At 42.8% G+C, this 19104-nt stretch overlaps 1 protein-coding gene across 8 annotated transcripts in view; it reads left to right on the top strand.

The window, feature by feature from the left end:
* Window positions 1-19104, top strand: part of MAP4K3 (mitogen-activated protein kinase kinase kinase kinase 3) — a 294708-nt gene that overhangs the window by 72711 nt on the left and 202893 nt on the right. For all 8 annotated transcript variants that reach the window (XM_033936081.1, XM_033936082.1, XM_033936076.1 and 5 more), the window contains 4 exons: window positions 2228-2275; window positions 5658-5700; window positions 7871-7943; window positions 14903-15034. In XM_033936081.1, coding sequence (XP_033791972.1) covers window positions 2228-2275; window positions 5658-5700; window positions 7871-7943; window positions 14903-15034 — 296 coding nt within the window. The remainder of the gene's footprint in view (window positions 1-2227; window positions 2276-5657; window positions 5701-7870; window positions 7944-14902; window positions 15035-19104) is intronic.

Below are 19104 nucleotides of genomic sequence, written 5' to 3' on the forward strand. Positions count from 1 at the left end.
TACAGCTATATGTTCACCGCTTAACATCTAGCAGCCACATATGTAAGAGATTTTTGTATGGACCTTCAGAGTGCAGCCAGGCATTTGATACTACTAGCTGCAAAAGTCTTCATCAGTCCAAGCCTTTATTGAACTTTTTTTCTTTAATAGCTTGTTAGCTTCAAGTTTTTCTTCTCTTTTTTTAACTTATTTTTTTAAATTATATCCATAAAATTAGTGTAAACCACTTAGCTTATAGTGGATTCTCAAATTTCATCTGCACCTCCTCACTCGACATGCATGTTTCAAAGAAACTTTCTTCAGGGTCGAGGGGAACTGAAACAATAAAACACACTTCATCCACTCAATATCTCTTACTGTCAAAGCTTCAAGACTGAGTAGAGAAAAAGTATAGGCCCCAGATGTGGTTTAAAATTATTTCTATATCACTTAGCCCACTGAATAGAAACAGACTTTCAAAAAGAAAAGTAGATACAAAATAACAGCAAAATAAAAAAAGCTAATAAAAAGGCTACAGCAGAAACCCAGCGCTTACCAATTGAGGGAGATGTAGTTTAGTGTATAACATGGCCGTGGTTTGTAATTAACAGTCTTTTACGTCAGCTGATCTGCCATTGAACTTTGCGTGCGGCATCAAGACGTGCTGGAGAAACTCCAGCGTCTGTATCCTGGCAACCATGCGTGTATCAGTAGCATACCCACAAGAAATAATAGGAAATCAACATTAACGTTCTGTCAGTCAGCATCCTAAGATTAGATGTCCTACAGAAAAAATACTGCATCTACAGAGCGATTCAAATGTCTTGATCCTTTATATCATTCGCAAGGCAATTAAGTACTGCGAGATTAAGGTTCAGGCCTACGTCGCATGAATGAATATGATCAAGGCAATCAAATTGATTGTAGAATTGACAGGAAATCATACTATATATCCACTTCATCAGCAAAGCAAAGGTTAAGACTCAGAGGTGAGAGCAATCTTGCTTTCTTAACTTGTGTACATATTGGGCCCTTAAGCCCTTGAATGTGAAGCCAAGAAAAGATTGTGCAGTGCTGAACAAAAGGATGGAACATCAGAAACAGTTGTCTTTTGATACATAGGTGTAAAAACCATGATATTCAGGTTGCTGTCCTGATTTCTCCCCCCCCCCCCCAACTTGTTCACATCTGGAGAATGTGCCTGCCTCTATCCAGGGTATAGTCCTTAGAGTTTTAGTATCAAGCCTTCTGGGCTTTTGAAGACCCTCTGAAGGAGTTCATTGTGTTTTCAGCTTGGAACTCCAAATTCCAGAGGTATAGCTCAGCATGTGGAGAGTGCAGAGCATCATGTATTTTATCAGTTTCACTCAATTTGATGTGAATAACCAGCCTGTAGCCTCTTTGCTTTTTTCCCCAGAGTATTTTTGTGCTGACTCTTAAGTCTCAAGAGTCTGGTTTGGATGCCAAGCTAGAGTTCAGGTTCCTTAGTCCTAAAATAGAAGAAAAAAATGATTGTGTCTTATGCATAAGCTTCACAATGAAAATTTTAGCATGGATAAACAGAAAACCTTGTAGTAGCTTTGAGGGCAATAATAGCAGGCTTGCCCAGCTTATCCATTTGTGAAAGTGTTTGTGTTGAACAAAACAGTTATTTTAACCATTGATTGAGGCTGTGTTCCCTGGGGTGAAGAAGCAACATACATATTTTTGGTTTATTCAAACATATGTACATTGTATTGCCCAGAATTACAAAGCAGAGGTATAAATCTCTTCAAGTTTCAGGTTTATTCGTGGCTTGATATACCAACCATCACAAGTATCTTCTATCTTTATCAACAAGAACACAGATATTCAGATAGTTTCACTTTTTTGCTCAAACCTTAGGGTTTAAAATACCTTGTAGGATTTGGAGGAGCCTTGTAAATTATTAGTGCATGTAATAGCTGTTATGTAATTTATCTTGCAAATATATAACATGAGAAAAACTCTTACAGTATTTAAGAGTTGTTATATTGAATTGACATAAATAGTAGTTCAGGATATCGCAGATAAGATTTTAAAAATGAAAACTCCCTCCAATAAGTGATGCATAATGATGTTTTTAAATGTTGAAGGGCCCTATCAAATTCTGTGGTGGCTTTTTTTCCCCCCTATCTGGGGAAATTATTTTAAAAGGCCATGGGACTCTCAAACTTGCCTTATTTATTATCTATAGTTATTAATTTACTTTTTTTTTTCTTTATCATAGGGATTATACTATCTTCATAATAAGGGAAAAATGCACAGAGACATAAAGGTAAGTTGTTTTTTTGTTTTTTTTTTTCAACATTTAAAATATCTTCATTTTATTATTATTTTTTTAATCTTTATTGATTTTCCAATCTGTAATAGTGCAATACATAAATATATCATATATAATAAGTCAATATAAGCACATTTAACTATCAAATAAACATAACCAACCATTTTCTCCCACCCACCCACCTAATGATAATTTAATAAAACAGAAACATATCTGTTTATTGGATTTCATCTAAACATACATAGAATCCATATAACTATAAATATACACTAAATAATGCATATGCCTATGAAGCATTTGACACTAGATCTTCACTTTAATTCTCATCCCATATGTTTCTTCCGTTACTCCTCCCATCTCAAGGTAAGAAAATCATGCCACCAGTTTCCTGTACTAGACTGGAGTCTACTTGCTTGTTTAGCTTTTTTTTCTATTTGGCTATCACATTTTTGAACTTGCTGCCTAGCTCCATTTGCAATGAATGTTCCTATTAAAACTTTAGAACTGCTTAAAACCTCCCAATTCTTTAATTTCATCTTGGTGGAATGTTTGTCTGGGCTGAGGGAGGTAGGGTAGAATAGTATGATCAAGTGCCTTGATCATTACATGCTGCAAGGCATAGGGATGCATATTTCCCTGAAAGACACTCCTAAAATCTTGTGTCTGAAAAATTGAGAGAGACCTTAATAAATTGGGAGAAGGCTGAGAATCAGCAGCTGGGTATGGGGAAGGACATGAGGAAACACATTACTGTGATACCATTGGGGGAGGGGTGGCTGCAAGAACTCAAGGAAACAGACAACCCCAGCTCTGTGAAGGGAGGAATCCCAAAGAATAGTGGGAAATATAGTCCCTAATGCCATTCTCCCCCTAGGTAAGCTGGAAAAGCTATACCAAGTAAGGAAAACCAGTCCAGGGGTGTGGCTTGAGAAGAGCAGGAGCCAAGTAGGACTAGTGTTGTATGTTTCCCTGGAGCCAAATGAAACAGTCCACTAGGAGAAGCCTTCTGTGAGAGTCAAGCCTCAAGGGAAATCTGAATTATGGTAAAAGTAGTTCTTGTATACTCCCACTCTATTCTTAAACAAGTGGGTTATGCATCCTATGTCCTAGCAGCCTGCTGCCAAAACAGAAGAAAAAAAACCACGAGCAGAAAAGACTAGCTCCTACTGTCTCGCTTGTAGGAAAGCAACTGGGTACCTGAGGGCAGTCCTGAGGTAAGAGGTGAGGGGAGGGTCTAAAAAATGATGTAGACAATGCTTCCTATAAGCAGTCTCGTGATATGGGCTCCATAACCTACTTGTCCAAGAATAGAGCGTGGATTTACAAGAAAGAAAATTAGCAAAGGTAAGAAACTAATCTGTCGTTCTATCTACCCACCAATGAGGAAGTCAGGTAGCATTGACCTGATCCTGAGCTTGGGTGACAAGGTGGGGCAAAGAACCATTATGAATCCAATTGAGATTTATAATAGAGTTCAGAGGGAAGAGAGAAGGGTACTGTAAGAAGAAGAAAAAAAAAGGCAGATAGCAACCAGGACTGACTTGAGAGCATTACTCAGTCTTAATTAACCCAGTTGTGCAAGCAGGCAGGTAGAGTTAGAGAAGAAACTTGCAGCACCCACAACATCTGTCCATTAAATTTTGTTTTTTTTAAATATGAAATAAAGGTTTCCTGCCCCTAGCAAACTGAGTGACAGGAGGCTTCCCCTGCCAGCTCTGTGCATGTCTGAGTCACTCTTATAGCGATCAATTGGATGGAAGAGACAGGGATTACGATGAACCTCCGTGCAAATCATTTGCATGCAAAATTTTTAGTGCATCAATAACTCTTTTAGAATTGGCCAAAAATTGGATCGGAGCAACCCATACAGTCTTACCGATCATGTTTAGTGCATCTATCTCTCTGCCTCTGGATTCAGGTACATTATGTATCTTATGAGATAATTCTGAATCTATGACATAAGAACATAAGCAGTGCCTCCGCCGGTCAGACCATAGGTCCATCCTGCCCTGCAGTCCGCTCCTGCGGCGGCCCAAACAGGTCACGACCTGTCTGAATCACCAGAAGGGGCTCCCTTGCCACCTTGGTTTCTCATTGAAGTCCTATCTTCCCATCGAAGTCCTAACCCTCCGGTCTTGCACATGCACGATCTGGTTGGGTTTCTATACTTATTACCTGGTTAGCTTTCTATACTTGTGTTACATCCCAGCTCCTCCCTCAGTATCTCACGATCCCTTTATCCCTCAGGAATCCGTCCAATCCCTGTTTGAATCCCTGTACCGTACTCTGCCTGATCACTTCCTCCGGTAGCGCATTCCAAGTGTCCACGACCCTTTGGGTGAAAAATAACTTCCTTGCATTTGTTTTGAACCTATCTCCCTTCAGTTTCTCCGAATGCCCCCTCGTACTTGTTGTCCCCTTCAGTCTAAAGAATCTGTCCCTATCCACCCTCTCTATGCCCCTCATGATCTTGAAGGTCTCTATTATATCTCCCCTGAGCCTCCTTTTTTCCAGAGAGAAGAGCCCCAGCCTATCCAACCTCTCGGCGTATGGGCAGTGTTCCAGCCCTTTTACCAGTTTCGTTGCTCTCCTTTGGACTCTCTCAAGTACCGCCATGTCCTTCTTGAGGTGCGGCAACCAATACTGAACGCAGTATTCCAGATGTGGACGCACCATCGCTCGATACAATGGCATGATGACTTCCCGCGTCCTGGTTGTTATGCCCCTCTTTATGATGCCCAGCATCCTGTTGGCTTTTTTCGAGGCTGCTGCGCACTGTGCAGATGGCTTCAGTGATGCATCCACCAGCACACCCAAGTCTCTCAAGTCTGCTGTCTCCCAACAATGCCCCCCCCCAATTTGTAGTTGAACAACGGGTTATTTTTCCCTATATGCATGACCTTGCATTTTTCCACGTTAAAGCGCATTTGCCATTTGTTTGCCCAGTCTTCCAGCTTGTCCAGGTCCCTTTGCAGGTCCTCACACTCCTCCCTGGACCTAACTCTGCCGCACAGTTTGGTATCGTCTGCAAATTTTATAACCGCGCACTTTGCCTCCTTTTCCAGGTCATTGATAAATATGTTGAAGAGTAACGGCCCCAGCACCGATCCCTGTGGCACACCGCTTGTGACTCCCCGCCAGTCAGAATATTGGCCCTTCACTCCGACCCTCTGCAGTCTACCCGACAACCAGTGCAATTCAGTATATGCTAAATATAGCATACCATATCGTATATTCTATGGAATAGCACATCCTTAACTTTGTCATTTTGTAATGAACTCAGTTTTTATAAGTTGTATAACAAAAGAAAAACCCTTTATTGTATGATCAGGCTGCTAAAGATGTATTGAAACTTGTTTTTTCCTCTCTTTTAAAGGGAGCAAATATTCTTCTCACTGATAATGGCCATGTGAAATTAGGTAAGTACTTTCAAATAAATCTATCTTTGGAGCCCCTGGTGGCCCGCATTCAGCAGGACACTAGTTTGGAGGGTTTACGGGTGGGTGCCCGCATATTCTGCATTAGCATGTTTGCGGCTGACATGTTGTTATATGTCGGGCATGCTGACTGCACCATGCCCTCTCTTATGTCTATTATCACCCTGTACGGGCAATTTTCAGAACTCAAGAACAATTTCGACAAAATTGAGGCCTTGCTGCTGGGGGCAGACGCTTCTGAGCCCTGTTGCAGATGGTTAGGAATTGGCATTGCACCTGGAAAGTTGAAATATCTGGGTATTATGTGACCCTCACAAACTGTACGAAGCCAACATCTCGGCCACTATTGGAAAAATCAAAACTCTTTGTCATAAATGGCATGCGCTCCCTCTCTCCCTGATGGGATGAGTGGCCTTAATCAAAATGCTTATGTTTCCAAAGCTTTTGTACCTGCTTCAAACCATTCCCATCTGGATTTCTCCCAGCGATGAACGTCTTTTCCATTCTGTGTTCCGCTCGTTCATTTAGAGAGGCAGGGTGGCCCATATCAATTTCCTTAAATTGACCCAAAGAAGGGATAGGGGTGGACTAGGCTTACCAGACATCCGTCTATATAATGTTGTGGCCCTTCTCAGATAGATTCATGAGCATTTGGGCCCTGATTCTGCAAGTGCGTCCCGATTTTAGGCAGCTGTAGGCGTCCTACAGCTGTCTAATCAGCTAATTGGGATCCACGTTTTAAAAAAAGAAATGCTTCCCAGGCAGGCCCCCTATATTGAAGGTGCCTCTGGGAGCCTAGGGAGGCCCGCAAGACCGCCTAAGCTCGCCTAATGGCCTTAGACGAACCTAGGCGGCCCTACGAGTCTCCCTAGTAGAAGAAGAGATGCTTACAATGTAGGCCAGCAAAATGCTGGCCTACACTGTAAGTAGATGCGGCCGCTATACTTATCGCGGCAAGGGATTTCCCTGCCGCGATAAGTATAGCGGCTGCGACCGGCAGGAGGGTGCCCAACCCCTCCTGCCGGAATGCCACACTCCCCTCCGGATTCCTCGCTAATGCCCCCCCACGCCACCACCCCCCGATGACTCCCTAACCTCCCCCCAAAGAAACCTCTAAATTTTTGGCTGGCCGGCCGGATCTTGCAGCCGTCCAGCTGGCAGGCCCGCCTCATTGAAATGAGGCGGGCCCGCCCCTTCCCGGTCCATCCCCGCTAAGTCTAAGGCCTGATTGGCCCAGGCTCTAGAAGCCTAGACCAATCAGGCCTTAGGCATAGCCTAGACCAATCAGGCCTTAGGCATAGCGGGTCTGCCCATCCCCACTAACCCTAAGGCCTGATTGGCCCAGGGTACTCTTCTGTGATTCTGGCATAGGTATAGCCTTTTTACAGCTGTACTGTTGATATGTCCTTGTTCTGTTTTCATCTTTTCAGCATTCACATGTAATTATGGTTTCCTTGTGTCTCAATAAATATGATATTGCAAAAAAACAACAACAAAAAACCTCAAAAAAACAAAACCTGAAGTATATTAGGTATATTAGATTGTGAGTCCATCAGGACAGACGGAAAAAATTGAATACCTGAATTAATTTCATGTAAACCGTTCTGAGTTCCCCTGGAAGAATGGTATAGAAATTTGAATGAATAAGTAAAATAGACTGATGATTGGTGCCTCAATGCAAACAGAACAGAGTTTTGTAAAAATTTGAGGCATAAATAAAATGTACATTATTTAATCTAAGTTGTAGGATCTTGATATGAACACAGCCTGCACAGACCAACAATTCTGATCTTAGAGTTTCTAATTTGGTTTAAAATTAAAATACAATTGACAAATATTAACTGATTATAAAATGCTTTTATTTATAGTTAAGATATGTAGTACAGGTGGGCATAGGCTGCTACGAAGTGCTATGTTATTGCATTAAAGGTCATGTAAATGTATTATACTGTAACAATTTGTGAAGTTTTCCTTTGAAGCTTGACACTACTATAAATCATTTTTATAGGATTTGTTAGAATATTTTGTACAGTTATGTAGATTTTTAACTAGGCACTATTTAGTAAAACCTGTACAGAATCGGGGGTTTCATTTATGGCATCCTTCCAGCAGAGTAAGCTTAATAAGAACTTTTTCTGTTATTTTCTTGTAGCTGATTTTGGAGTATCTGCACAGATAACAGCTACTATTGCCAAGAGGAAATCTTTCATTGGCACACCATACTGGTAATATTTATTTCTATTTTGATAAAATAGTTCTTCTTTTCTGAGCACAAGCAAGCATTATATTCTCACATGTGTTGATGTCATCCATGGAACCCAGTAAGGACACTACCAACTGCACTGTCACTTAAAATTTTTTTAAGGCACTGTCTGTACCATGCGCTTGCTGGTGCCTTCCTGCTCAGCAGTTTGTGGGACCTGCAGTTCTTCATTTTCCACAGAGTTGAAAAGCAGTATCTTCAGTGTTCTCTTCAGCACATCAAACGTTTTGATATTTTGCTGCTTTCTTGTCATCAGTTTTCTTAGTTTTTGTCATAATTCTTTATTTTTATTGTATTCCTTTATTCCTGCTGCTAGTGCAATTTGTCCAGTGGGCCTGAACTGTAGGGCCTTGTATCTGAACCTGCAAGTTGCTTGCAGAAAACTGTCAATCATATTTTTAACGCTGGCTCCTTTCCAGGGAACTGCTCCTGTCCCCTCAGTTTTTCTGCGTGCAAGTTGCTCAGAAGTATTTAATTTCTGATCTGCTCTGTAGTTTTGTTATTTTTTCTCAGTATTTGTTTGGAGTGCCCAGAGGTTTCCACTTGTGGGGACTTCTGCCTGGGAGAAGATGCAGACTCACACTGCAGATATCTGCTGCTAGCAGGATCAGTCTCTTGGGGACACCTAGCTATCCATCCTGTTGGTATTTTTTATAGCTCAGGAGCTGTCCCTTGCATAGTTTCTCGCATCCCTGATTTAGTCAGGAGCTTGAGTGCAGGCTGTTTGGGCTCTTTGGCTCAGCTGAGATTAATAGTAGGCTGGCTGCGCCATCCTCCCCCTTTCACAACAAGGTTTTCAGGGGGTTGAGGCTGAGACTTACCTCGGTCCAACTGGCAGCACAAACACCAGGTTCATCCAGCGAATCTATAAGGCAGAGCTCTTCTCCATTTGTACAGCTGAGTTCCTATATTGAAGCAGGCAGGCACCACATGGCACAGTGAGTAAAGTTGTTATAGTCTATGGGGAAAATCGGAGGGGAGGGTGTCTTCAAAAGTCAATTTTGAAGGTTTCTGCAACCAGAGCCTAGGTCTCCCTCCTCTAAAACCCCTTTTCCTGTGTTTTTTGTCCATCAGGGATGTCTCCGCAGGTCGTTTTTGGCACAGTTATCCTGGCGGTGGCCATCTTGGATTTTAAATGATCTTTTTTTCTAAAGCCTCCATCTGCCACAAAACCCCTCAGTTTTGCTTAAAATCAACATGGCCTTTTTACCCCACATCATGCCAGGTTTGTGATGGATAGCCAGCCGAAGAGCATCCATGTCCCGTGTGTCCTCCGAGTCCTCCAGGGGAGGAGACTCTTTCCCCATTGATTCCTATGAACCTAGAGCCCATCTATCCTGATATAAGTTTGTTGAGCATTAATATTCCAGGATCCTAAGTACATCCCGCTCAGACCCTGTCCCCCTGTTCCCCCCCCACTACCCCCATGTTTCCCTATATTCCCTCCTCCCCTCCTCCCCCCACAACTGCTGACCCAGCATCCGCCAGACCAGCCAACGAGAAAGAATGAAGTCTCCCCCAAAAGGCAACTGCCACCCCACACTTCCCAGCCATGCCCAATCCTCTTTAGCAATGTCAGCATCTCCCAAGCGTTAGTGTTTAAACTCCCACTTCGCTGACCCTCCCTTCGCTGGTTTCATACTTCCCCCCCTCCACCCCAGCCTCATTCATCACATCATGCCCCCCCAGGTCCCCTTCTCGGGGTATCATCCACACACACAACCCATACCACACATCTACACACCCTCCTCAATAGCATACATTCACCCCTTATCTAACCCTCTGTAGAACCAGGAACCCACTCCAAACATAGTCTCCCCATTCTCCAACTACTGAACAACCAAGTCCTCAAACATAGAGTCTCCCCAGAATGCACTGAAACTCCCCCCAACAACTCCAGCAAACTCCCCCAACAATCACTCAGGTCTCCATCAGAGACAGCTTTTTAGTCGACCGGGTAACCGTGTGCCAGTCCTCCACTAGTCTCCCCACTTTCTTCAGCGTCGCCCCAGCTGGAACGATAGGCAAATTATTGCAACCCAGGTCTTTCAAGGTGAGCCATGCGTCTCCCACAGTATCCACTCTGCGTGACTTTCCATTCACAGTCAGCCAAATTCCAAAAGGGAACAGCCAGCGATAACGATGACCCTCTGCATGCGATACCTGGGTCACCCCTTGAAAAGCCCTTCGCTTCTGCAGAGTCGTGAGAGCCAGATCTTGAAAAACTCCCACTACAATCCCGTTCCATTGGAATTGTGGACGTCTCCGAGCCGCCTGGAGAATTTTTTCTTTAAACAAGTAATCCCTGAAGCAGGTGATAATGTCCTTTGGTGTGCCCAGTCTGCTCACCCCAGGCTGCGGTGTGCCCTCAAAATAACAATAGTCGTCGCATCCACATTCTCCTTAGGCCCCAGGAGTTGACTACAAAAGTCTTTCACTACTGCCATACAGTCTCTATGTTGATCATTTTCCGGTATGCCTTTGAAGCGCAAATTACTTCTCCGGAACCTATTTTCCAAATCCTCAATTTGCGCTTGTAGTTCTGCAAGCTCCTTTACTTGCTGGGCCATCACCGTCTTAGTTTCTGTCATCTCCCCGTCCAGTCTCGACACGTGTTGTTCGGAGGCCTCGACCCGACTACCTAAGTTGTCCACTTCCGCCTGGAGCTTGGCCAGCGCTGTTTTAACATCCTCCCGAACACCATTCATCTTCGCCTTTAAGTCCTGGAACAAGGCTTCCAAGGTCGTTTTCAGGGCCGCGGCACTATCTTCCGGTGTGGCTGAAGCCGGTGACTACTGAGTCTGCCCTAAAGACGCCATCTTGGATTTTGCCCCTGGCGACACTGGCACTTTAGCCGTCTGTTTGTTACTCACAGTCTCACTAAAACAGAACTTTTCCAACCTTTGGCGACTCGCCATGCACTCCGACCATCAAATCACATGCAAGCGGGAGCAATGCCGCTCTTGTGAAGCTGTTTAATAGCCTTTGTTAGCAAGCCCCATTGGAGCTCAAAAATTATTCTACCATTCGGTAGAATGACATCACTTTCTCCTCCTTTCTGTTTGTGTATTTTATAAAAAGCATTCTCTAATGACAAAATTTATAGTTAGAAGAGGGAAAAAAAAAGTGCTTAACCCATCAAAATTAAAATTCGTTCAAAACAGTTTAATGCTAACAAATGTTTAAAATGCAGCTCTTCACAACAAGCTAAAAACTTCTGCCAAAAGATAACAAATAGAAATACTATGGACTCCTTTTATGAAGGTGCGCTAGCGTTTTTAGCGCATGCACCGGATTAGCGCATACTAGCCGAAAAACTACTGCCTGCTCAAGAGGAGGCAGTAGCGGCTAGCGCGCGGCATTTTAGCACATGCTATTCTGAGCGTTAAGGCCCTAAAGCGCCTTCATAAAAGGAGCCCTATATGTTCACAATATAAATTTATCGCCATGCAAATATGAAATGAAAACTATACAGGCCACCTTCACAACCACAAATAGGAGCCGATGTACATTAGCCACGTGTTAAGTGCAAGCTTCTATTTATTTATTTCGATATCTATCCCGTTCTCCCAGAAGCTCAGAATGGGTTACAAGTAGACATTCACAATCGTTTGAAGACAGACTAGTCGTGACAACAAGTAGTTTACAATAGACAATAACAGAGCTTATTCTAGAGACCAGACTGGTCATAGTGAAGAGTACTAGGAGAAGTATATGGAGGAGGCAGTTTTTAATGGCCCGATTGGCGGAAGAGAAAGGTCTTTACTGTTCTGCAGAAGATCATTAGTGAGTCTAGCGACCTGATCTGTGTGGGTAGTCGGTTCTAATGATTCAATGCAAATTTTAAACACACAAAAATTGTGCGTTAATCAGGGTGAGTGAGCACAACAGATACATGCTCACAGAGCTCTCATACATGCCAAAATGTTCTTTAGATACAATATCAGCATCACAAAATTAATACACAGAAACATTCCAGCGCATACAATTTTTTCTTCTACTCCCCATCAATTAAAAAAAAAAAAAAATCACATTCAGAGAGTAAAAAAAAGAAATGCCCAGCTTCACAAGGCTTTTTGAATTGCTGCTTCTATTTTATTGTTCTATTTCTCATCTTATGCCAAATGTAGTTGATGCCAGAAATATAAGGGCAGGAAAAGAAAGGGATTTGGCTGGCCTTATTTTCGGTTGTAGCTCAACATGAATTATATTTAAGTACATCAATTATTTTCCTTTTCCTCATAAGAAGATAAGGGCCTTTCCTTGTTCTTTTGTCTTCTTATGAGGGAAAGGAAAATACCTGATGTACTTAAATCTCTTGTCTGTCTTTACCTCTAAGAGATCCAGCCTCAACTCCAGTCAGCCATGCCTGGTAAAGATAGTGGGAAACAAAAAATGAGAGAGGTGCTATGGAAGAGAAAAAAGGCTGAACAGCACCAGATAAGAACTAATTAAAAAAAAAATCAAATGGCCTATTAAAAAAAACAGATTAAAACTTGACATGGTCAAGCTAAATTTGGCTACCTCAGTAGCCATAGTAGACATGGTCAGGTTTGATGAAAATATGCATTAGACTAAGATCAGCAGGCAGGCTACAGTGGCCTTCCATCGAATCCCACAGCTACTCCCCCCTTCCCCTTCCCCCCCTCCCACATACAAGAGGATTTGCTACTTACTCCACTCTGTACTGTCGGCCTTGCTCTGCTTCAGAGTCCTCCAATAGCTGCTGTGCGCACGTGCTCCGCAGACCTCACTACTGCTGCTGCCTCCTCCCAACAGCTGCTGTGGTCTGCCGCCGAGTCTGCTGCTCTGCTGTGCCCCACCCCCAACACCTCCTACTAGTCCTCTCCAATGGCTACTGCTACCTTCTCCAGTGGCTGCTGTGGTCCACCAAAGAGTCTGCTGCTCCACCTTAGCACCTCAGCTGGCTCACTTGGTCCTGGTCCCGGTCACAAGATGCTAAAGAGAACGGAAGAAACCATCAAACAGCCCCGTCCCTGTATCAGGGACGGGGCTAGAGTTCACACTCAACAATCACCACACGCACTTGCCTGATAATTGATGAGTGCAACCTGCCAGTCCTGCCCCCTGATCAGTGAGACAACATGGCATTCAGTCAGTAGACACAGGAGGCATAAGAAGAAATGTTAAAGGTATGCCGGCATTACTGCGGGATCCCTGTATATCTTACATTCATTTCTACAGGATCTCATCAGTTGTTTTAGCTGATATTCACCGATCTGCCAAAATCAGGTTATGGACATGGTTGGCAATTTCAAGAGTTGACACTGTTTGAGGCCTCCCAGACCTTGCTGCATCTTTGGCCTTGAAATCTCCACACTGAAAGTTTGCACACCATATATTCTCTGTAGAATATGATGGGCATTTGTCACTCAGTGTTTGTAATCATACATTTATGGATTCCTTTGGAGTTTTCTTTTGCAGGAATAGGAACTTCATGACTGCTCAGAGTTTCATACTTGAAAATTCTACACTTTTAATTGACATGGTTCAATCAATGATCTGAAACAATGTAGAAACATAGCATTACAATTCTGCAAATTGGCACTTTGCAAAATAAAAATAACACTTTTCAGCCATAGTGGCAAATAAGGCTCAGAATTTAAGAATTTGGTTGGGCTGAGATCTTTTCAGTACCCCCTCGTACAGTCAGGACTCCTATACCCTTATACCATAATTAGTAGTAGTAGTAGAAAGATTATCAAAATAAGAACCTAATCTTCCCAAATGTATATGTCTAAAATTGGGTGCAAATTAATCATAGTAACTTTGTTTACACAGTATACTGTATACCTAGATTTTTCTGGGAGCAAGGAATAGGGGGAGCAGGGTGGGATTGCACATTATGTATGTGTTCTATAAAATATATGTGTATGAATGGATACTTACTGTCACATTATAGATACATAGTTAAAACTGCCTTAAGGAAGATGTAATGTATATGCATACTTTCCCTGAGGTAATTTTATAAATGCACACTGAGGCAGAGTTCAGTCTGAGTTTTCCTGGACCCTGTTCCTACTCACACAAACAGCCTGGACACTCTTGCAGTATAATAGTTTTTTTAATTAAGTACAGACCTGATGAGCCTGTTACCTTTCTCAGCTCAAGGATAAACTATTTTTTTTAAGCGAGGTTCAAGGGCTGGTCCCAGTTAGTCCCATACATAGTCCACAATCCTCAGTATAAGAAGGTTGGCTTACCTTGGCCAGTCATATACCAAAAGTCTTGCACTGTCAGCTCTTTAATAGTCCTTGCCAGATTTCTTGATTTTTAGGGCTTTTGCTCAGCCCACGGCTAGGGAAGGGCTCTCTCTCTCTCATAAGAATTCCTCTGCTTTCCAGGGTTTTCCTCAACCCACAGCTAGGGATGGGCTCTCTAGTTGAAGTAGCTTTTCCTGGACTTCCTCTCTCATGGACCTCACCTGAATGATTCCAGTCTGGGGCAGAAGTACTCAACCCATGTCTGAGTCCCATCCCTATGATTCAGCAGGGCTGTATCCCTTCCCTAATGGATCTCGGCACTGAACTGCAAAGCTGAGGGCATTTTGGGACAGGTAGTTTCCCCCAATTTGTCTGACACCCCCTGCTGCCCAATGGCATAACTGCAGTTTTAGTGAGAGAAAACCTTAATCCCTCTCACACATATTCTATCTAGCTTCATAAGTAAGTGCAGCTTATACGGCTATTTGTTTTGACTACTTCAATGCCTTTAACCCTGTTATGTGCAAAGATCAAAAGCATATTTTTATTACAGTGGCAGCAGAATGCAAAGTGCACTGTAGGGAAGTGTAATTTTTAACCTTCAAACATTTTTGATAGTAGTAGATCAAGTATGAGGACGCTGGGACAGTTCAGATCATGTGTTTAATTTTTAAAAATATTTTGTTGTTTTTTCTAGGATGGCCCCAGAAGTTGCTGCAGTAGAGAGGAAGGGTGGTTATAACCAGCTGTGTGATATTTGGGCAGTAGGAATAACTTCTATAGAGCTTGCTGAACTTCAGCCCCCCATGTTTGATTTGCATCCAATGAGGTTGGTACAAAAGATAAAGAACAACATATTGAGTAATAATTTTGAAAAAGTGACTGAACTACCAGATACAAATGAAACATATTGAGTAAAAGATTTCAAGCCAAGACCATAGGGCTTTGTAGGGGTCTGTTCATGTTCTTCAGGAGGTCTTACAAATCAAACATAAATAATGTATACATTCCTACAGGGTAGAAAAGCTTTAAAATAGAAAAGGAAGAACTTGCTTTATACAGTGCCCAATTAATGGCATTCACTTTTGCCAGTGACTCTTTTTTTTGGAGCTCCATTTGGTGAATAGAAATGAGGAGGTCATGGAGCTATGGAGGAAATACTAGAATACAAACTTTATGTATGTATGTATGTATCTTTCTATATATCTATAGACACACACACACACAACTCACAGAGCTTGCTATGGTCCCAAGTAGGGCGTACTACAGGAGTTAAACATTAGTGAAAAATGTGAGTTTATGCTGAGCAAAGGGAAACATTATACTGCAAGGCTCTTGTTGCCTCACTTGCAAGACATTCTCCCACCTCAGCATTCAACTTGAATCTGTTTATTTTTGGTTTCACACTTACCTGTGAAGCTGCAAGCATGTTACATTCAGGATTTATCCATAACTCCACTTACTCTCCCTTCCTACTTAATAATAATAATAACAATTTATTCTTATATACCGCCAAAGCCATAATAGTTTGAGGCGGTTTACAATAAGAAGTACTGGACAATCAGAGAAATAGTCACAATGTAAAATCAATACATGCATACAGAATAAAAGAAGTAAAAACAGTAAAATTCTGAGATTACAAATCGATTAAACAATTTCGTTTTTACTGATTTTCTAAAACTAAAAGTTAAATTACTCATCTTTCCTTAAATATATTCTTCATTCTATTGCAATATAATAAAAATTAGGGCTGTATCGAATATTCATATTTAATTTGATTCGGCCCCAAATACATTATTCTTATTTGGCTGGATAGTGATTTAAATTCAAATATGAATAATACAGGGCTCTACTGTGCTAACTCCTACTGAAACAAACACTTGAAACTTGTACTGTAACTATGGCAAATTGTAACCTGTTAACTGTAAACAGTGCTCCCCCGTGAATTTGCGGTATTTTCCGACCTCAAATGACCGGGCAGGGGAGGCAGGAGAGGGCAGCCGGAGCACTGGCGAGTGAAGGAGATCACTCGCTGTATGCTCCGACTGCCTCTTCCTGTACTAAAGTCAGGCCGTACCAATTAGGAGCTGCGTGTCAAAGCAGCTCTTGATTGGTGAGGCCCGACTTTAGTACAGGAAGAGGCGGTCGGAGTATACAACGAATGATTTCCTTCACTCGCCGGCGCTCTGGCTGCCCTCTCCTGTCTCCCCAGCCTAAAAACCGTATTCATGGTTTTTCAAAATTTGCGGGGGTTCCTAGAATGGAACCCCCATGAATTTCAGGGGAGTACTGTATTATGTATGGCAGCCTGTAACCCGTTCTGAGCTCTTTGGGGAGAACGGAATAGAAAACAAAGTAAATAAATCAATCTCGGATTTCACATTGCTTCTTTATTATTTGTTATATTAAAGTTCAATGCCCATTATTTGTATTTGGCCAAATAGTAATTTAAGCTATTCAGTACTGCTCTAATTAAAATACAGTCAAACCTCGGTTTGTGAGTAACGCAGTTTGCGAGTGTTTTGCAGGACGAGAAAAACACTCCAGCAACCGAGCACCGCCCTGATAAACGAACACTTACAGCTGCAGGCAGCGCCACTTCTGGGAGATGTCTCTTCCATCCGCCAGCCTTCCGCACCACATTGGAGAGCCCACGTAGCCATACGTAACGTGCATGTGGGACAGTGCTCAGCTACGTGTGCTCGGGGGGTTCTCCAACGTGGTGCAGAAGGCTGGCGGATGGAAGAGGAATCTCCCTGAAGCGGCGCTGCCTGCAGCTGTACAGGGACCCCGATGGTTACGCGCAAAGCTGGACATTTACAAACTGCAGAACCCGGCACCTGCCAGGTACCCACCCCTCGCCTCTTCCTCCCCGTTCCTTAGCACCTTTTGGGTTGTGGAACGAATCGTCTGCGTTGCCATTTTTTTTCTATGGGGAACTTTGCTTTGATATACGAGTACTTTGGATTACGAGCATGCTTCTGGAATGAATTATGTTCATAAACCAAGGTACCATTGTACATATATTTCCAGTCTCCCTCCCACATAAAGCTTATAATATAATGAAACCCACCAAATTTACCACTTTCTACCCTAATTCAAATCTTCACAACCCTACTAAATGTCATCAGTCTTATGTTCCCATTAAGAACTTTATCCCTTTGGCTAGATATTTCCTAGCAGTTCTCCCCAAAATCTGTTTGTAAAACCAAGTTTTTATCTGTTCTCTGAAGATAAAATAGTTTTCTTCCTGACAGCTTTCTCTAGTATACAATTCCAAAGCTTTGGTGCAAAGTACCTTTCTAGTGCAATGTGTTTAGTAGTCCTGAATGCTAGGGTTATGCATTTAAATCTACAAGTTGTTTCCAGAATGCTGTCAATCATCTTTGAACTTTACCTCCTTCCCAAGAATCTGCACCTGCCCTGTCAGTTTTTTTCTGCAAGCAATTTGCTCAGAAGTGTTTCTGCTCTGCTTTGTGGTTTTATTATTTTTGAGTATTTTTTCTTAGTGTTTGGTTGGAGGCTTAGTGCCCAGAGTTCTCACTTGTTGGGACCTCTGCTGGGAGAAGACACAGAATCGTGTTGCGGAAGTCTGTTGCTAGCAGAATCAGCATTCGGGGACACCTAGCTAGCCAGTCTGCTTTTGTGTTTTGGGGAGCTCAGGGGCCATCCCCTGCATAGCTGCTCACATCCCAGATTTATCAGGAGCTTAAGCGTAGACAGTTTGGCTCCATCCCTACATGGTCCTCTTCCCCTTCGCAGTGTGAGTTTATCCTGGGGTTGAGACTCAGTCCAACAGCAGTCTGGCGGACTGGCAGACTGCAGACCAAGTTCATACCGCAAACTTGTGAGGCAGAGTTATTCACCATTTGTCCTAGCTTCTAAGCTGAAGCAGGCAGGTACCTTGCACAGTGAGTAAGGCTATGGGGAAAACTTGGGGGGGGGGAGGTATATCCAGAAGTGGAATTTGAAGGTTTCTATAGCCAGAGCCAAGGTTCCCCACCTCTAAAATCCCTTTTCCTGCATTTTTTTTGTACTTCAGGAAAATCCCCATGAGCTGTTTTTGGTGCGATTTTGCTGGCAGTGGCCATCTTGGATTTTAAATTATCTCTTTTTCTAAAGCTTCCATCTGTCTCAAAACCCCTTGATTTTGCTTAAAATCGATATGGATAGACCCTTCAGGTCTTTACCCCTGTATCATGCCTGGTTCGCACTGGATGACCAGTCAAGGAGCTTCCATGTCTCACATTCAGCAGAGTGCATGAGGGATGGCCGGAACCTGCTCTGAGTCCTCCAGGGCTGGAATTCTGCAGGAGGCGTGATACTAAGGGAAGGGACATTTTCCGGAGCCCTCCAAAGGTACATTGGCTAAGCTCAGGCATGTGGTTACTGCAGATCCCAGGAGGACCTGCAGGGATTCCCTGCCGGAGTTTTTGAGACCCCCAGTAGAAGGCTTTTGTAAGCCTCATGTGGAAAGCCTAACTGCGTCCCTCCTTTATCCTAACCCTCGTTTGTTAGCACTAACAGCATGGCTTCCTTCATCAAGCAAGTAAATGCTTTCTGCCTCTCAGCTACAGTGTCTGCTGTCATTGACACATCTAGAAAACCTTTCTTGTGTGTAATATATTCTCTTGAACCTATCGCATGTCCATTTCATCCACCTTCCCCACCTCTCTATTTCTAGTCTAAAAGCAAACTTAGTTTGAGTACATAGGGTAAAGGGGGTGGGACTTAATATACCACTTTTTCTGTGTGGTTACAATATAAGTGGTTTACATATTTTAGACAGGTACGTATTTTGTATCTGGGCAATGAAGTGTTAAGTAACTTGCCCAGAGTCACAAGGAGCTGCACTGGGAATTGAACTCACAACCTCAGGGTGCCGAGGCAGCTGCTCTA

The sequence above is a fragment of the Geotrypetes seraphini genome, chromosome 3 (assembly GCF_902459505.1).
Source record: "Geotrypetes seraphini chromosome 3, aGeoSer1.1, whole genome shotgun sequence".
Classification (NCBI taxonomy): Eukaryota; Metazoa; Chordata; class Amphibia; order Gymnophiona; family Dermophiidae; genus Geotrypetes; species Geotrypetes seraphini.